The following is an 11,037-nucleotide window of genomic DNA, read 5'->3' as shown; positions in this document are numbered from 1 at the left end:
TCAGTAGTTGGAGCGGCGGCAGTGGATGCAGCAGTTGTAGGTGCTGAAGTAGTCGGTGCAAATGTTGTGGGTTCTGCAGTAGTAGGTGTAGCAGTTGTTGGTGAAGCAGTTGTAGGTTCTGAAGTGGTTTGTATGGCTGCTGCAGAGGCAGCAGTTGTAGGTGCAACTGTCGTAGGTGCTGCAGTCGACATTGTTTTTGTGGTAGGAGAGAGTGTTGTGGGCGCTGCAGTGGTAGGTGACACAGTTGTAGGAGCCCCAGTGGTGGGTAAAGCTGTTGTCGGCACTGCAGTCGTAGGCCCAGTTGTTCTAGGCACTGTAGTTGTAGGTGCGGAAGTAGTAAGCTGCAGTTGTAGGTGAATCGGTTGTAGGTGCAGGTGTTGTAGTTAATGCAGTCGTCTGTATTTGTGTTGTTGGAGCAGGTGTCGTAGGTGCTGCTGTTGTAGGTGCAGGTGTTATGGGTGCTACAGTTGTAGGGGCAGCAGTTGAAGGTGCAGCTGTTGTATGTGTGGCTGTCGTTGGTGTTTGTGTTGTTGGAGCAGTTGTTGTAGGTGCAGCAGTCGTAGGTGCGGCAGTTGAATGAGCCACAGTAGTGGGTGAAGCAGTTGTAGGCGTTGCAGTAGTCGGCCCAGGCGTTGATTGTACCGAAGTTGTTGGTGCAATGCTAGTAGCCACAGTTGTAGGTGCAACTGTCGTAGGTGCTGCAGTTGTCGGTGCTTTTGTGGTAGGGGTAATTGTTGTGGGCGCTGCAGTGGTCAGCCCAGTTGTTCTAGGCACTGTAGTCGTAGGTGCTGAAGTAGTATCCGCAGTTGTAGCTGCAGATGTTGTGTAGTTACTGCAGTCGTCTGTGTGTGTGTTGTTTGAGCAGGTGTTGTAGGTGCTACTGTCGTAGGTGCAGGTGTTGTGTGTGCTACAGTTGTGGGTGCTACAGTTGTAGGTGCGACAGTTGAATGAGCCACAGTAGTGGGTGAAGCAGTTGTAGGCATTGCTGTAGTCGGCCGGGCGTTGTTTGCACTGTAGTTGATGGTGCAATGGTAGTAGCCTCAGTTGTAGGTGCGACACTTGTAGGTGCAGCAGTCGTAGGGGCGGCAGTTGTTGTTGAAGCGGCTGTCGGTGTTTCAGTCGTATGCACGGCTGTTGCGGAGGCAGAAGTTGTTGGTTCAACTGTTGAAGGTGCTAGAGTTGTTGCTGATTCTGTTGTTTGAGCAAGTGTTGTGGGCACTGCAGTGGTGGGTGACGCAGTTGTCGGAGCCCCAGTAGTGGGTGAAGCAGTTGTCGGCGCTGCAGTAGTCGGCCCAGTTGTTCTAGGAACTGTAGTCGTAGGTGCGGAAGAAGTAGTAGCTGCAGTTGTGTAGGTGAATCAGTTGTAGGTGCAGGTGTTGTAGTTTACTGCAGTCGTCTGTGTTTGTGTTGGTTGAGCAGGTGTTGTAGGTGCTACTGTCGTAGGTGCAGGTGTTGTGTGTGCTACAGTTGTGGGTGCTACAGTGTAGGTGCGACAGTTGAATGAGCCACAGTAGTGGGTGAAGCAGTTGTAGGCGCTGCAGTAGTTGGCCCAGGGGTTGATTGCCCCGAAGTTGTCGGTGCAATGGTAGTAGCAACAGTTGTAGGTGCCACACTTGTAGGTGAGGCAGTCGTAGGTGCAGGTGTTGTGGGTGCTACAGTTGTAGGGGCAGCAGTTGAAGGTGCAAGTGTTGCAGGTGTTGCTGTCGTTGGTGTTTGTGTTGTAGGTGCGACAGTTGAACGAGCCACAGTGGTGGGTGAAGCAGTTGTAGGCGTTGCATGAGTCGTTGGCCCAGGCGTTGTTTGCAATGTAGTTGTTGGTGCAATGGTAGTAGCCTCAGCTGTAGGTGCAGCAGTCGTAGGTACTGCAGTAGTCGGGGCGGCAGTTGTTGTTGAAGCAGCTGTCGGTGTTTCAGTCGTATGCACGGCTGTTGCGGAGGCAGAAGTTGTTGGTTCAACTGTTGAAGGTGCTGCAGTTGTTGCTGCTTCTGTTATTTGAGCAAGTGTTGTGGGCACTGCAGTGGTAGGTGACTCAGTAGTTGGAGCGGCAGCAGTGGATGCAGCAGTTGTAGGTGCTGAAGTAGTAGGTGCAAATGTTGTGTGTGCTGCAGTAGTAGGTGTAGCAGTTGTTGGTGAAGCAGTTGTAGGTTCTGAAGTGGTTTGTATGGCTGCTGCAGAGGCAGCAGTTGTAGGTGCAACTGTCGTAGGTGCTGCAGTCGACATTGTTTTTTGTGGTAGGAGAGAGTGTGTGTGGGCGCTGCAGTGGTAGGTGACACAGTTGTAGGAGCCCCAGTGGTGGGTAAAGCTGTTGTCGGCGCTGCAGTCGTAGGCCCAGTTGTTCTAGGCACTGTAGTTGTAGGTGCGAAAGTAGTAGCTGCAGTTGTAGGTGAATCGGTTGTAGGTGTAGGTGTTGTAGTTAATGCAGTCGTCTGTATTTGTGTTGTTGGAGCAGGTGTCGTAGGTGCTGCTGTTGTAGGTGCAGGTGTTGTGGGTGCTACAGTTGTAGGGGCAGCAGTTGAAGGTGCAGCTGTTGTATGTGTTGCTGTCGTTGGTGTTTGTGTTGTTGGAGCAGTTGTTGTAGGTGCAGCAGTCGTAGGTGCGGCAGTTGAATGAGCCACAGTAGTGGGTGAAGCAGTTGTAGGCGTTGCAGTAGTCGGCCCAGGCGTTGATTGTACCGAAGTTGTTGGTGCAATGCTAGTAGCCACAGTTGTAGGTGCAACTGTCGTAGGTGCTGCAGTTGTCGGTGCTTTTGTGGTAGGGGTAATTGTTGTGGGCGCTGCAGTGGTCAGCCCAGTTGTTCTAGGCACTGTAGTCGTAGGTGCTGAAGTAGTATCCGCAGTTGTAGCTGCAGATGTTGTAGTTACTACTGCAGTCGTCTGTGTGTGTGTTGTTTGAGCAGGTGTTGTAGGTGCTACTGTCGTAGGTGCAGGTGTTGTGTGTGTGCTACAGTGTGGGTGCTACAGTTGTAGGTGCGACAGTTGAATGAGCCACAGTAGTGGGTGAAGCAGTTGTAGGCATTGCTGTAGTCGGCCCAGGCGTTGTTTGCACTGTAGTTGATGGTGCAATGGTAGTAGCCTCAGTTGTAGGTGCGACACTTGTAGGTGCAGCAGTCGTAGGGGCGGCAGTTGTTGTTGAAGCGGCTGTCGGTGTTTCAGTCGTATGCACGGCTGTTGCGGAGGCAGAAGTTGTTGGTTCAACTGTTGAAGGTGCTAGAGTTGTTGCTGATTCTGTTGTTTGAGCAAGTGTTGTGGGCACTGCAGTGGTGGGTGACGCAGTTGTCGGAGCCCCAGTAGTGGGTGAAGCAGTTGTCGGCGCTGCAGTAGTCGGCCCAGTTGTTCTAGGAACTGTAGTCGTAGGTGCGGAAGTAGTAGCTGCAGTTGTAGGTGAATCAGTTGTAGGTGCAGGTGTTGTAGTTACTGCAGTCGTCTGTGTTTGTGTTGGTTGAGCAGGTGTTGTAGGTGCTACTGTCGTAGGTGCAGGTGTTGTGTGTGCTACAGTTGTGGGTGCTACAGTTGTAGGTGCGACAGTTGAATGAGCCACAGTAGTGGGTGAAGCAGTTGTAGGCGCTGCAGTAGTTGGCCCAGGGGTTGATTGCCCCGAAGTTGTCGGTGCAATGGTAGTAGCAACAGTTGTAGGTGCCACACTTGTAGGTGAGGCAGTCGTAGGTGCAGGTGTTGTGGGTGCTACAGTTGTAGGAGCAGCAGTTGAAGGTGCAAGTGTTGCAGGTGTTGCTGTCGTTGGTGTTTGTGTTGTAGGTGCGACAGTTGAACGAGCCACAGTGGTGGGTGAAGCAGTTGTAGGCGTTGCATGAGTCGTTGGCCCAGGCGTTGTTTGCAATGTAGTTGTTGGTGCAATGGTAGTAGCCTCAGCTGTAGGTGCAGCAGTCGTAGGTACTGCAGTAGTCGGGGCGGCAGTTGTTGTTGAAGCAGCTGTCGGTGTTTCAGTCGTATGCACGGCTGTTGCGGAGGCAGAAGTTGTTGGTTCAACTGTTGAAGGTGCTGCAGTTGTTGCTGCTTCTGTTATTTGAGCAAGTGTTGTGGGCACTGCAGTGGTAGGTGACTCAGTAGTTGGAGCGGCAGCAGTGGATGCAGCAGTTGTAGGTGCTGAAGTAGTAGGTGCAAATGTTGTGTGTGCTGCAGTAGTAGGTGTAGCAGTTGTTGGTGAAGCAGTTGTAGGTTCTGAAGTGGTTTGTATGGCTGCTGCAGAGGCAGCAGTTGTAGGTGCAACTGTCGTAGGTGCTGCAGTCGACATTGTTTTTGTGGTAGGAGAGAGTGTTGTGGGCGCTGCAGTGGTAGGTGACACAGTTGTAGGAGCCCCAGTGGTGGGTAAAGCTGTTGTCGGCGCTGCAGTCGTAGGCCCAGTTGTTCTAGGCACTGTAGTTGTAGGTGCGAAAGTAGTAGCTGCAGTTGTAGGTGAATCGGTTGTAGGTGTAGGTGTTGTAGTTAATGCAGTCGTCTGTATTTGTGTTGTTGGAGCAGGTGTCGTAGGTGCTGCTGTTGTAGGTGCAGGTGTTGTGGGTGCTACAGTTGTAGGGGCAGCAGTTGAAGGTGCAGTTGTTGTATGTGTTGCTGTCGTTGGTGTTTGTGTTGTTGGAGCAGTTGTTGTAGGTGCAGCAGTCGTAGGTGCGGCAGTTGAATGAGCCACAGTAGTGAGTGAAGCAGTTGTAGGCGTTGCAGTAGTCGGCCCAGGCGTTGATTGTACCGAAGTTGTTGGTGCAATGCTAGTAGCCACAGTTGTAGGTGCAACTGTCGTAGGTGCTGCAGTTGTCGGTGCTTTTGTGGTAGGGGTAATTGTTGTGGGCGCTGCAGTGGTCAGCCCAGTTGTTCTAGGCACTGTAGTCGTAGGTGCTGAAGTAGTATCCGCAGTTGTAGCTGCAGATGTTGTAGTTACTGCAGTCGTCTGTGTGTGTGTGTTGTTTGAGCAGGTGTTGTAGGTGCTACTGTCGTAGGTGCAGTGTTGTTGTGTGTGCTACAGTTGTGGGTGCTACAGTTGTAGGTGCGACAGTTGAATGAGCCACAGTAGTGGGTGAAGCAGTTGTAGGCATTGCTGTAGTCGGCCCGGGCGTTGTTTGCACTGTAGCTGATGGTGCAATGGTAGTAGCCTCAGTTGTAGGTGCGACACTTGTAGGTGCAGCAGTCGTAGGGGCGGCAGTTGTTGTTGAAGCGGCTGTCGGTGTTTCAGTCGTATGCACGGCTGTTGCGGAGGCAGAAGTTGTTGGTTCAACTGTTGAAGGTGCTAGAGTTGTTGCTGATTCTGTTGTTTGAGCAAGTGTTGTGGGCACTGCAGTGGTGGGTGACGCAGTTGTCGGAGCCCCAGTAGTGGGTGAAGCAGTTGTCGGCGCTGCAGTAGTCGGCCCAGTTGTTCTAGGAACTGTAGTCGTAGGTGCGGAAGTAGTAGCTGCAGTTGTAGGTGAATCAGTTGTAGGTGCAGGTGTTGTAGTTACTGCAGTCGTCTGTGTTTGTGTTGGTTGAGCAGGTGTTGTAGGTGCTACTGTCGTAGGTGCAGGTGTTGTGTGTGCTACAGTTGTGGGTGCTACAGTTGTAGGTGCGACAGTTGAATGAGCCACAGTAGTGGGTGAAGCAGTTGTAGGCGCTGCAGTAGTTGGCCCAGGGGTTGATTGCCCCGAAGTTGTCGGTGCAATGGTAGTAGCAACAGTTGTAGGTGCCACACTTGTAGGTGAGGCAGTCGTAGGTGCAGGTGTTGTGGGTGCTACAGTTGTAGGAGCAGCAGTTGAAGGTGCAAGTGTTGCAGGTGTTGCTGTCGTTGGTGTTTGTGTTGTAGGTGCGACAGTTGAACGAGCCACAGTGGTGGGTGAAGCAGTTGTAGGCGTTGCATGAGTCGTTGGCCCAGGCGTTGTTTGCAATGTAGTTGTTGGTGCAATGGTAGTAGCCTCAGCTGTAGGTGCAGCAGTCGTAGGTACTGCAGTAGTCGGGGCGGCAGTTGTTGTTGAAGCAGCTGTCGGTGTTTCAGTCGTATGCACGGCTGTTGCGGAGGCAGAAGTTGTTGGTTCAACTGTTGAAGGTGCTGCAGTTGTTGCTGCTTCTGTTATTTGAGCAAGTGTTGTGGGCACTGCAGTGGTAGGTGACTCAGTAGTTGGAGCGGCAGCAGTGGATGCAGCAGTTGTAGGTGCTGAAGTAGTAGGTGCAAATGTTGTGTGTGCTGCAGTAGTAGGTGTAGCAGTTGTTGGTGAAGCAGTTGTAGGTTCTGAAGTGGTTTGTATGGCTGCTGCAGAGGCAGCAGTTGTAGGTGCAACTGTCGTAGGTGCTGCAGTCGACATTGTTTTTGTGGTAGGAGAGAGTGTTGTGGGCGCTGCAGTGGTAGGTGACACAGTTGTAGGAGCCCCAGTGGTGGGTAAAGCTGTTGTCGGCGCTGCAGTCGTAGGCCCATTGTGTTCTAGGCACTGTAGTTGTAGGTGCGGAAGTAGTAGCTGCAGTTGTAGGTGAATCGGTTGTAGGTGCAGGTGTTGTAGTTAATGCAGTCGTCTGTATTTGTGTTGTTGGAGCAGGTGTCGTAGGTGCTGCTGTTGTAGGTGCAGGTGTTGTGGGTGCTACAGTTGTAGGGGCAGCAGTTGAAGGTGCAGCTGTTGTATGTGTTGCTGTCGTTGGTGTTTGTGTTGTTGGAGCAGTTGTTGTAGGTGCAGCAGTCGTAGGTGCGGCAGTTGAATGAGCCACAGTAGTGAGTGAAGCAGTTGTAGGCGTTGCAGTAGTCGGCCCAGGCGTTGATTGTACCGAAGTTGTTGGTGCAATGCTAGTAGCCACAGTTGTAGGTGCAACTGTCGTAGGTGCTGCAGTTGTCGGTGCTTTTGTGGTAGGGGTAATTGTTGTGGGCGCTGCAGTGGTCAGCCCAGTTGTTCTAGGCACTGTAGTCGTAGGTGCTGAAGTAGTATCCGCAGTTGTAGCTGCAGATGTTGTAGTTACTGCAGTCGTCTGTGTGTGTGTTGTTTGAGCAGGTGTTGTAGGTGCTACTGTCGTAGGTGCAGGTGTTGTGTGTGCTACAGTTGTGGGTGCTACAGTTGTAGGTGCGACAGTTGAATGAGCCACAGTAGTGGGTGAAGCAGTTGTAGGCATTGCTGTAGTCGGCCCGGGCGTTGTTTGCACTGTTGATGGTGCAATGGTAGTAGCCTCAGTTGTAGGTGCGACACTTGTAGGTGCAGCAGTCGTAGGGGCGGCAGTTGTTGTTGAAGCGGCTGTCGGTGTTTCAGTCGTATGCACGGCTGTTGCGGAGGCAGAAGTTGTTGGTTCAACTGTTGAAGGTGCTAGAGTTGTTGCTGATTCTGTTGTTTGAGCAAGTGTTGTGGGCACTGCAGTGGTGGGTGACACAGTTGTCGGAGCCCCAGTAGTGGGTGAAGCAGTTGTCGGCGCTGCAGTAGTCGGCCCAGTTGTTCTAGGAACTGTAGTCGTAGGTGCGGAAGTAGTAGCTGCAGTTGTAGGTGAATCAGTTGTAGGTGCAGGTGTTGTAGTTACTGCAGTCGTCTGTGTTTGTGTTGGTTGAGCAGGTGTTGTAGGTGCTACTGTCGTAGGTGCAGCAGGTGTTGTGTGTGCTACAGTTGTGGGTGCTACAGTTGTAGGTGCGACAGTTGAATGAGCCACAGTAGTGGGTGAAGCAGTTGTAGGCGCTGCAGTAGTTGGCCCAGGGGTTGATTGCCCCGAAGTTGTCGGTGCAATGGTAGTAGCAACAGTTGTAGGTGCCACACTTGTAGGTGAGGCAGTCGTAGGTGCAGGTGTTGTGTGGGTGCTACAGTTGTAGGGGCAGCAGTTGAAGGTGCAAGTGTTGCAGGTGTTGCTGTCGTTGGTGTTTGTGTTGTAGGTGCGACAGTTGAACGAGCCACAGTGGTGGGTGAAGCAGTTGTAGGCGTTGCATGAGTCGTTGGCCCAGGCGTTGTTTGCAATGTAGTTGTTGGTGCAATGGTAGTAGCCTCAGCTGTAGTGCAGCAGTCGTAGGTACTGCAGTAGTCGGGGCGGCAGTTGTTGTTGAAGCAGCTGTCGGTGTTTCAGTCGTATGCACGGCTGTTGCGGAGGCAGAAGTTGTTGGTTCAACTGTTGAAGGTGCTGCAGTTGTTGCTGCTTCTGTTATTTGAGCAAGTGTTGTGGGCACTGCAGTGGTAGGTGACTCAGTAGTTGGAGCGGCAGCAGTGGATGCAGCAGTTGTAGGTGCTGAAGTAGTAGGTGCAAATGTTGTGTGTGCTGCAGTAGTAGGTGTAGCAGTTGTTGGTGAAGCAGTTGTAGGTTCTGAAGTGGTTTGTATGGCTGCTGCAGAGGCAGCAGTTGTAGGTGCAACTGTCGTAGGTGCTGCAGTCGACATTGTTTTTGTGGTAGGAGAGAGTGTTGTGGGCGCTGCAGTGGTAGGTGACACAGTTGTAGGAGCCCCAGTGGTGGGGTAAAGCTGATGTCGGCGCTGCAGTCGTAGGCCCAGTTGTTCTAGGCACTGTAGTTTAGGTGCGGAAGTAGTAGCTGCAGTTGTAGGTGAATCGGTTGTAGGTGCAGGTGTTGTAGTTAATGCAGTCGTCTGTATTTGTGTTGTTGGAGCAGGTGTCGTAGGTGCTGCTGTTGTAGGTGCAGGTGTTGTGGGTGCTACAGTTGTAGGGGCAGCAGTTGAAGGTGCAGCTGTTGTATGTGTTGCTGTCGTTGGTGTTTGTGTTGTTGGAGCAGTTGTTGTAGGTGCAGCAGTCGTAGGTGCGGCAGTTGAATGAGCCACAGTAGTGAGTGAAGCAGTTGTAGGCGTTGCAGTAGTCGGCCCAGCGTTGATTGTACCGAAGTTGTTGGTGCAATGCTAGTAGCCACAGTTGTAGGTGCAACTGTCGTAGGTGCTGCAGTTGTCGGTGCTTTTGTGGTAGGGGTAATTGTTGTGGGCGCTGCAGTGGTCAGCCCAGTTGTTCTAGGCACTGTAGTCGTAGGTGCTGAAGTAGTATCCGCAGTTGTAGCTGCAGATGTTGTAGTTACTGCAGTCGTCTGTGTGTGTGTTGTTTGAGCAGGTGTTGTAGGTGCTACTGTCGTAGGTGCAGGTGTTGTGTGTGCTACAGTTGTGGGTGCTACAGTTGTAGGTGCGACAGTTGAATGAGCCACAGTAGTGGGTGAAGCAGTTGTAGGCATTGCTGTAGTCGGCCCGGGCGTTGTTTGCACTGTAGCTGATGGTGCAATGGTAGTAGCCTCAGTTGTAGGTGCGACACTTGTAGGTGCAGCAGTCGTAGGGGCGGCAGTTGTTGTTGAAGCGGCTGTCGGTGTTTCAGTCGTATGCACGGCTGTTGCGGAGGCAGAGTTGTTGGTTCAACTGTTGAAGGTGCTAGAGTTGTTGCTGATTCTGTTGTTTGAGCAAGTGTTGTGGGCACTGCAGTGGTGGGTGACACAGTTGTCGGAGCCCCAGTAGTGGGTGAAGCAGCAGTTGTCGGCGCTGCAGTAGTCGGCCCAGTTGTTCTAGGAACTGTAGTCGTAGGTGCGGAAGTAGTAGCTGCAGTTGTAGGTGAATCAGTTGTAGGTGCAGGTGTTGTAGTTACTGCAGTCGTCTGTGTTTGTGTTGGTTGAGCAGGTGTTGTAGGTGCTACTGTCGTAGGTGCAGGTGTTGTGTGTGCTACAGTTGTGGGTGCTACAGTTGTAGGTGCGACAGTTGAATGAGCCACAGTAGTGGGTGAAGCAGTTGTAGGCGCTGCAGTAGTTGGCCCAGGGGTTGATTGCCCCGAAGTTGTCGGTGCAATGGTAGTAGCAACAGTTGTAGGTGCCACACTTGTAGGTGAGGCAGTCGTAGGTGCAGGTGTTGTGGGTGCTACAGTTGTAGGGGCAGCAGTTGAAGGTGCAAGTGTTGCAGGTGTTGCTGTCGTTGGTGTTTGTGTTGTAGGTGCGACAGTTGAACGAGCCACAGTGGTGGGTGAAGCAGTTGTAGGCGTTGCATGAGTCGTTGGCCCAGGCGTTGTTTGCAATGTAGTTGTTGGTGCAATGGTAGTAGCCTCAGCTGTAGGTGCAGCAGTCGTAGGTACTGCAGTAGTCGGGGCGGCAGTTGTTGTTGAAGCAGCTGTCGGTGTTTCAGTCGTATGCACGGCTGTTGCGGAGGCAGAAGTTGTTGGTTCAACTGTTGAAGGTGCTGCAGTTGTTGCTGCTTCTGTTATTTGAGCAAGTGTTGTGGGCACTGCAGTGGTAGGTGACTCAGTAGTTGGAGCGGCAGCAGTGGATGCAGCAGTTGTAGGTGCTGAAGTAGTAGGTGCAAATGTTGTGTGTGCTGCAGTAGTAGGTGTAGCAGTTGTTGGTGAAGCAGTTGTAGGTTCTGAAGTGGTTTGTATGGCTGCTGCAGAGGCAGCAGTTGTAGGTGCAACTGTCGTAGGTGCTGCAGTCGACATTGTTTTTGTGGTAGGAGAGAGTGTTGTGGGCGCTGCAGTGGTAGGTGACACAGTTGTAGGAGCCCCAGTGGTGGGTAAAGCTTTGTCGGCGCTGCTGCAGTCGTAGGCCCAGTTGTTCTAGGCACTGTAGTTGTAGGTGCGGAAGTAGTAGCTGCAGTTGTAGGTGAATCGGTTGTAGGTGCAGGTGTTGTAGTTAATGCAGTCGTCTGTATTTGTGTTGTTGGAGCAGGTGTCGTAGGTGCTGCTGTTGTAGGTGCAGGTGTTGTGGGTGCTACAGTTGTAGGGGCAGCAGTTGAAGGTGCAGCTGTTGTATGTGTTGCTGTCGTTGGTGTTTGTGTTGTTGGAGCAGTTGTTGTAGGTGCAGCAGTCGTAGGTGCGGCAGTTGAATGAGCCACAGTAGTGAGTGAAGCAGTTGTAGGCGTTGCAGTAGTCGGCCCAGGCGTTGATTGTACCGAAGTTGTTGGTGCAATGCTAGTAGCCACAGTTGTAGGTGCAACTGTCGTAGGTGCTGCAGTTGTCGGTGCTTTTGTGGTAGGGGTAATTGTTGTGGGCGCTGCAGTGGTCAGCCCAGTTGTTCTAGGCACTGTAGTCGTAGGTGCTGAAGTAGTATCCGCAGTTGTAGCTGCAGATGTTGTAGTTACTGCAGTCGTCTGTGTGTGTGTTGTTTGAGCAGGTGTTGTAGGTGCTACTGTCGTAGGTGCAGGTGTTGTGTGTGC

General features: G+C 52.2%; 3 protein-coding genes across 3 annotated transcripts; all 3 read right to left on the bottom strand.

Moving 5' to 3' along the window:
* LOC121962418 (cell wall protein DAN4-like) lies at positions 1-4,344 on the bottom strand (the record flags this gene model as incomplete). Its single annotated transcript, XM_042512675.1, has 5 exons — positions 1-223; positions 315-661; positions 1,565-1,833; positions 2,346-2,691; positions 2,989-4,344. Coding segments are annotated over 5 exons (2,541 nt in total), but the record flags the coding sequence as incomplete, so codon positions are not given.
* A 19-nt stretch (positions 4,345-4,363) lies between these two features.
* LOC121962417 (mucin-2-like) lies at positions 4,364-6,360 on the bottom strand. Its single transcript, XM_042512674.1, has 2 exons — positions 5,072-6,360; positions 4,364-4,717 (listed from the first exon to the last, which is right to left on the bottom strand). Exons 1-2 carry the CDS (start codon positions 6,272-6,274, stop codon positions 4,364-4,366), a joined length of 1,557 nt encoding a protein of 518 aa, XP_042368608.1. The 5' UTR covers positions 6,275-6,360.
* Positions 6,361-8,428: 2,068 nt separating this feature from the next.
* On the bottom strand, positions 8,429-10,363 carry LOC121962416 (salivary glue protein Sgs-3-like). Its single transcript, XM_042512672.1, has 2 exons — positions 9,164-10,363; positions 8,429-8,803 (listed from the first exon to the last, which is right to left on the bottom strand). The coding sequence occupies exons 1-2, from the start codon at positions 10,319-10,321 to the stop codon at positions 8,429-8,431; spliced, it is 1,533 nt and encodes a 510-aa protein (XP_042368606.1). The 5' UTR covers positions 10,322-10,363.
* Positions 10,364-11,037: the final 674 nt, after the last annotated feature.

This window comes from Plectropomus leopardus, chromosome 23 (genome assembly GCF_008729295.1).
Source record: "Plectropomus leopardus isolate mb chromosome 23, YSFRI_Pleo_2.0, whole genome shotgun sequence".
Lineage (NCBI taxonomy): Eukaryota > Metazoa > Chordata > Actinopteri > Perciformes > Serranidae > Plectropomus > Plectropomus leopardus.
Note: the sequence above shows the minus strand (reverse complement) of the source record. Positions and strands in the feature narration are given on the sequence as shown.